This window comes from Sinocyclocheilus anshuiensis, unplaced genomic scaffold, assembly GCF_001515605.1.
Source record: "Sinocyclocheilus anshuiensis isolate Anshui unplaced genomic scaffold, SAMN03320099.WGS_v1.1 scaffold1874, whole genome shotgun sequence".
In the NCBI taxonomy this organism is placed as follows: domain Eukaryota; kingdom Metazoa; phylum Chordata; class Actinopteri; order Cypriniformes; family Cyprinidae; genus Sinocyclocheilus; species Sinocyclocheilus anshuiensis.
Window position 1 is genome coordinate 121,936 of NW_015546140.1, and position 7,785 is coordinate 129,720.

Here is a 7,785-nt window from a genome sequence, read left to right on the forward strand (position 1 = left end):
AGAGTCTGCAGAAATGCTTGGTGTTAAAGATATAGCCTCCATAAATAGCACACTAGTGTTCTCGTTAATGCATCTATTTCTGACAGAGACAGATCTAGATTCAGTGGTATACAGAAGTATACAAAATACAGAAGTATTTTACCTCAGAATTGCAAGTTTATATATCTGATAAAAATAAAAAGGGTGATTTTGACTTTTTTTCTCATAATTCTAGGAAAAATAAAAAGTCACAAACGCCTTTTTAATTCCGTGATGGAAATCGGTTTCCATATGATTGTGATTTCAGAAGTGAAATGAACAGAATGCTTCACACACACGTCTGTCTGAGAACAGGACTGCTTTACGATCAGCAGGACGATTATATTATATATATACAGTGGGTACGGAAAGTATTCAGACCCCCTTCATTTGATATCAATAATCTGATCTTCTGATTTGTGTGCAATCAAGTTACAAATAAACAGAGAAAATAATCATTGGAAATGAAGCATCATTCATTTTAAAAGTATTCATTACAACATGCTTACTAAAGTATAAACCATACGTTATGTTACCATATGTTTAGAAGGACAGACTGAGAGACTGACTTACCCATCACACACTTCTCTAACGACGGACGCCAGCGGCTTCTTCTGCAACACACACACACACACACACACACACACACACTCGCTCCTGTGGATCTCAAACAGCACATACAGTTTCTCCTCAAATACTACAGTAATCAGTTATTGTTTTTACCAATACACTTCCACAAATAATGTCCTTCGAACAGGTTTCACTATCCCTCCGTCATTTCTTCAGTATCAATAACTATGTTCAACAGTATATTGATGTCAAATATCACCATGACACATTTTTGTAAGAACAAATATCAGCAGGTCAAACAAAAGCACTACTTAATAGCATTTGTGTGTAAGAGTAATAAGCAGTACCTGGTCGATTTCGATGAGTTGAGCGTTTGCACCAGGCCACTCGATGGCCACCTTCACGATGTCTGACGGAGACGGCATGACAAGCATCGGCCCTGACGGCCAAAACACACGCCATCAGCTCACATACGTCTCATAACAGCCGGCTTCTCAGATCACATATGTGACCCTGGAGCACAAAACCAGTCTTAAGTAGCACAGGTTTATTTGTAGCAATAGCCAACAATACATTGTATGGTCAAAATTATAAATTTTTCTTTTATGCCAAAAAAGTAAAGATCACGTTCCATGAAGATATTTAGTACATTTTCTACCATAATTATATAAAAAATGTATTATCATTAGTAATATGCATTGCTAAGAACTTCATTTGAACAACTTTAAAGATGATTTTATCAATATTTAGATTTTTTTGCACCCTCAGATTCCAGATTTTCAAATAGTCGTATCTCAGCCAAATATTGTCCTATCCTAACAAACCATACATCAATGGAAATATTATTTATTCAGCTTTCAGATGATGTACAAATCTCAATTTCCAAAAATGTACCCTTATGACTGTTTTTTTGTGGTCCAGGCTCACATATTTCATCAGAAACAACATAATTATTACACATCACAAGAGTCACTGCGCTGCTGGTTTCTGGCGGCCGTATCGCGCTCTGCTCTCATTGGTAGTCAGTGCATCACTTCCCTGCTCATTTGCATATCCGTCTCACAGAAACTGAATGAGGTCCGGTGGCTTTGTATCGCTGTCAGTGTGAACGGCGCTCACTGCAGCACATCCAGACGGCCATGACTTTGACATGTTTTCTTACAGAGACGCAAACACTTTCCCAGTGACGCTGACGTTATAGCAAAGATGAATCTCTAACTTTGAATCTTTAAATGCTTTTTGTCACGAGCTGACCAAATTAAATTAAATTTAAGTTTTGATTGCAAGTGTGAAAAGTCTGGTGTGACAAAAAAGGGATTAAAATTACAGAAACAACACTAAATCTTATTTCAGCTCAAGATGATTCTTAAATATGTTGATTTAATGTGTTAATCAATGGAATAATATATTGCTTTAAATTGCCAAGAAAAATACACGTATCTGGTTGCATATGGTTTCTGAATCTCTTAAGCCAGTTTAATGATCAGACTCTGGTAAAATAGTAAAAAAGCTGGTCCTTTTGCTGGTCCTTTGCTGGTTTAAGCTGGTCCTTTTGCTGGTTTATGCTGATCCTTTTGCTGGTTTATGCTGGTCCTTTGCCAGCAAAGGACCAGCATAAACCAGCGAAAGGATCAGCATAAACCAGCATCCCAGCGTCAAAACATACCTAACCAGCATATGCTGGTTTTTTCAACAGGGGTGAGTCTAATTTTCTTCCTGTAAAGGAGTTTTAGGAGGAACATTTGAGGCAAACTGATATTAGAGAACTGCATCCAGTCTAATTTATACTTTCTGCATAATTTCATCTATGGGAAACTTGCCGTCTATTTAAATACTTGACGCCACATCTGAAAAAGTTCTATTTCCTAAGTCAAATTACCATGGTTACTAAACAGGATTCTGAGTTGGAATGTTAGATGTCACGCCCTCTAACGTCACAACTAACCTGACAACTAACGTGACTAACCTGACTAGTAGCTACAATCAGTGTGTTTTTTTAATGTATTCTTATAGATATCAATGCACCGCATATCAGAGTTATCTTTAGCGCTGATGTTTGAGGAGATGAGTTCAGTTCAGATCAAGTGAAGATGAAGGACTGAACGACACAAACACACAATGACACCAGCACACATGAACCTTATTAAACGTGTTCAGATCGGACGATGGGCGTCGATATATATAATGCGAATTAAAATCGCACCGCTTTCGGTCGCGTTGCGTTTAACTCCGCGATCATCATCGCAGACGCATCGATCACAAAATGTCAAACTGAGATGAATGTGAATGCTGAAATGCATGCGAATAGCGCACATATCACTGAGAGCCGCTGTCACACAGTATGAGTGGGTTTAGCGTGTTTTTCATCTGCACGATGCTCTTACCCCAAAACGAGCGATAAAACAGCGATGTTGTGCTCGATGCGAGAGCTGCTGTTCAGATGGAGGCTGATGGGCGGAGTTTACGCCATCACATCTTCTTCATCACCACCACACTCTTCTTCATTCTGATGATCACCGATTCATCTGCTGTAAACCTGATCGGGGATCCGCACTATTTAATCCAGCACAGAGATCGCTTTAATCGGTCTAACTGTAAGTGAATTATTCAGCCCTCCGTCTGACCCCGCCCACACCTCACAGCAGCCAATCAGCACACGAGCTGCAGTGATCGACGCGCTCAAGCCCCGCCCTGTGATTCACTGCAGCAGCAGTCTATGACTAGATCTGGTTAACTCGAGACAGGTGGGTGGAGTAGCTGTAAAAGCACTGGAAATAATGCTAATAATGACTTTCTTCAGATACTGATGACATGAAACACCATAAACTACGGCTGAGATAAAAAAAACAAACAAAAAAAAAACATGGCATATGGAGAATGAATGCAGTATATCTTAAAATGTAAAAATACAAACATTTAGTTACACAGGATTAAGAATCCCATGGAAAGATGACTCAGTTATCATGCTAATGATGAAAATAATTCAATCACTGTATAAAGTGTACTCAAATCTGTTTAAATCAAGTGTTTTATAATGCAGATGGCCACCCTGACCGCACACGTCCATCACAGAGACGTCTATAAGACGTATTTTTTAGAGAGTTTGCTCATCCGCAATATGACTATAGGACGTTTCCTATCAGATGTCAAATAGACGTTTAGAAGATGTCTTTAAGATGTTTGATATGTAAAACTGACATCTTAAAGACCTCTAACAGATGTTTGTACACAGCAGATGCTTCCAGATGAAGCGATCTTTAACAGACCTCTTGCAGACATACCTGTGCTATCTGGGCAGTCTATAAGAATCAGTTATAAACCACAGCAGAGAGGAGACACATCATTAACACACACACACACATCAGATCTCTCTTACAGGAGATACAATGTCATTTGTGTGTGTATTGGGGTACATGTGTTTCAATCAAACTTTAACTGACATGAAATCTTGCACACACATAAATACGTAGTCATCATACACAGATACATGAAGTTTGGTGACATCATGACAGTTCAGCAGTTTTCAGACCAAAGACCAACTGAACATATTTAATGTTCTCTTATGTCACGTCTAGATCTTCCTTGCTTTTATAGTCTTTTGTACTGCAAGCGGTTGTTATGGATACAGCATCAGCATTTCTCTGTCGTCATGGAAACCAATGAATATAGCATCATGTGTACATATAAGCCCTGAGATGGACTCATCCTCACGACCCCACAGAGGACACACGGCGTGGAGAATGCATGGAACTGGACAGATAAACTCCTGGCATTCATGATTTCTCTGAGAGTTGAACCCATGACCTTGGAATTGCAAGCAGCACACGCTACAGTCTTAAAACACATCAGGATTTCAACTTCTGTGTGTGTTAAGATTGTAACGATCGGCCTTATCGGCCGAGTTACATGGATTTAAAATGGGTCAGATTAAACTGTGTGAGATAAAATAAGTGTTTTACAAAGATGAGACAACAACAAAAGTAGAATGAATAAATCGTGTATTTACATAATGCACAAGGAACTTAAAACAACACAATAAAACTAGAATAACTTAGGCTGTTAAAAGCAGATTGTCCATTTAAATCGTACCCTAAAACGGTCCTTAAGAATCCCAGTGTGTTGAAGTCCCAAGGTAGAAGTGTCCACTGGTGTATATACAATTCCAAAGAAAGTGATCATCCAAAATGAGTGAGATGCTGGAAAGGCAAGTCCATGAACAACTCCTCAATCCAGCGTGGTTGTTTGATCAGTGACCTTGATTGTTTGACATGACCTTGATTGTTTGACATGCTGCTTGCTTTGTACTGGTTTACTTCCTTATTCCCGTCATGTGATTGACCACATGACAGGCAGACCCATGAACATTTAAAAGACATACACACATCAAATAATTAAGAGGATTAAAATGGCTAAGACAACATGTAAAACCATTAAAACTCAAATATATAGATAAAAAACCATCTTAATATATATTGAGCGGTAAAAACATGTGTCTTTGTGTGGCAGTGTCACAAGATCATGTCTTATAAAACTTTAACGTCTCTGAAGCTAATATTGCATTACAATACTCACAATACTGCTTTAAATTGTTATGAACATTACATTCATTAAAAATTGTTGAATATATTTCTGGACATATATTCCCAAACTGGGCTTTGTGAGTTGATAAAGCTAACAAAACTAAATACACTTTAAAATAAAAACAACCCAAATAAAATACTAACAGTTACAAAGAAATATTTTATTTGTTTCCCTGCATGTCATAATCAACATCAGACTTCAAACCGTGAACATGCAAATATGTTTTTCAAGTTAAATTAGCTTAAAATTTCAGAGGAACTTCAAGTAAATTTTTAGATCAAAGAGGTTCAGCTGATAAAAAAGTTTGGGGAAAACAATTAACAAACTTAGAGTAATAGTTCATTCAAAAATTTTATTCTATCATCATTTGTTCAGCGTCACGTCATTCCAAACCTGTGTGACTTTCTTCAGTGGGACACAAAAAGTGATTTTTATTTATTTATTTTATTTTTTTAAAGAGCATCTTGGCCACTGCTCTCCAAATAATGAAAACGAAAGAGGACATCAAGCTCTAAAATGACACCAGACAGATGAATTTCCATCATCACCGATGTCCTGCATTCACTAAGAGCAAGTTGAAGCAGTACAGACTACAAGCAGAAGCAGGAGTGAAATGCAGAAAAGAGACTACATTTTTTTGACGAGGGTTGTAATAGTAAGTGCCTTGGTTCAATGCTTGTGGAAAAGCTGCTTCTTGAAAGCTGTGATGGTCTCAGCAGTTCGGGTGGAGGTTAGCAGCTCATTCCACCAGAGAGGAGCAGAGATGGTGAATGTTTTGGAAACACAGTGAAGGAACAAGGCGTCAGTGGCCAGGAGTATTGAGGTGGTGTACTTCTAGTGGCAGTCCAGTAAGTCAGCATCAACACCTTAAATCTGAAGCCAGTGGAGTGAGTTTGGAATGGGCGTGATGTGAGTCCATGTTGGCTAATTGAGGACTAGACATGTTGCCACATTGGGGATCATCTGCAGAGGTTTCAGCTCAGGCTTCACGCCACGTCATAATTACCGTAATTTAGAGATAACGGGACGTTCTGCACGGAGTTGTCCACGTCCTCAGACTCGGCGTTTCTATGGCAACGCCATCATCGCCAAAGTGTTCACACACTCGCGGAACTCAAAATTACAACTTGAAAGCTGGGAATGTTCTGAGAGCCATAACTTGGACCACGTGACCACTGTACCACCTGACCACCACAGATTCATTTAGGCGCTACTTAGCCATTGATGGTGCCATAGAAACACATAATTCAGAGTCCGAGGACGTGGACGGCTCAGCGTAGAACGTCACGTTATCTCAAAACTACAGTAATTATGACATGTTATGAACACAGCTTTAGTAGTTGTGCTAGTTGGCTAATTCAGCATTGCAGTAGTCCAGTCTTGAAATAAACAAGGAGCTAAGCTGCATATTCTGACAAGAAGCCCATGTACATTATGATCATGCACCAGTGGGGCTGTGTATGGAGAACATGAGGGGACCAAACATTGAGCCTTGAGGCACCCCATGTGAGACTCAGACATTCCTCTTCTTCAGCAGATCTGCATGTGAGCAGAACATCATGATAACAGCCAAAGCAGAAGCAATGCCTTTGTTTATGGTCCATTTGAAAGTGTTTATGTGAAGAGACTCCTGATTCCTTACCTTCCTCAAACTTCACTCTACACTCTCAGATGAATAACATGCAGTCACAGGACAGCCCAACCATCACATCACATCTGTCATCCACACCATCTGTGATGAACCCAGCGTAATGACAGCTCTGATGTCAATGTTCAAAAACTGCACAGGAAACATCTTCAGTTGGAAAGTCATGACCTTCATCAGTCTCATTAACATCAGCACTGTAAAATCAGGTTCAAGTTACATATGAGAGCAAGTTCAGAAGTTAGGCGGTGTTTAAAGCTTTATTAACTATACTAATTAACTAGCAGAATATAGTGTAGCTCACCCATGCTCCTCAGACACGGCAGGCGTTGTTACAATTCAAACAAACATAGCAGAGATGTGCTAGTCAAGTACATCCATGGAGCAGCAGATCGTCTGAGGAACCACACTCAGTCTTGAGTTTTGATGCCAGAAGATACATTTTATTACATCATCTATGAGAATAAAACGGAGATGCTCTCTGCAGCGAAACATCTCTAGAATGTCTTTCTGTCTCTCTTTTTATACAGGTTGGATTTTAATGACAAGGAATTCATGAACACATGATGTGTGGATAACAGCAATATTCAGTATCATAAAGAGATTCAGGGTGAACTTGACAATAATACAGAAAACGACCACCTTATTACTGAGGTAAAGAGACACATCCCATTTAGCCGAAATCACAAATAAAAGATCAAATGAATGAGAAATATGAATAAATAGTGATGTTTGATGTCCAAGTCTTGAGTTTTACATGAAATCTTCGAGATAATTTGTGCTTTCATGTAATCCAAGAGCTCATGAACAGCACATTTCACATCTGGAATGACAATATGGACAACACGAGAGGATATTACAGGAGGAAACAAACAAACTAAATACATAACATGATTATAAATGCCCAACACTTAAAAAAAAAAAAAGAATATTAGTGATTTCCATAAAAAGGCCATGAGGTGATGGATGAG

The 7,785-nt window shown here is 38.9% G+C and overlaps 1 protein-coding gene across 2 annotated transcripts in view; it reads right to left on the reverse strand.

The window, feature by feature from the left end:
• LOC107701180 (engulfment and cell motility protein 2-like) overlaps positions 1 to 3,187 on the reverse strand; it is an 11,388-nt gene extending 8,201 nt beyond the window's left edge. The window contains exons 1-3 of one of the 2 annotated variants that reach the window (XM_016503151.1): positions 2,973 to 3,187; positions 936 to 1,027; positions 592 to 629 (exon numbers count right to left, since the gene is read on the reverse strand). In XM_016503151.1, the coding sequence (XP_016358637.1) occupies positions 592 to 629; positions 936 to 1,022 (125 nt within the window). In that variant the 5' untranslated portion in view covers positions 1,023 to 1,027; positions 2,973 to 3,187. Of the gene's footprint in view, positions 1 to 591; positions 633 to 935; positions 1,028 to 2,972 lie in introns of both variants that reach the window. The other variant, XM_016503150.1, reaches the window with a different exon arrangement.
• Positions 3,188 to 7,785: the final 4,598 nt, after the last annotated feature.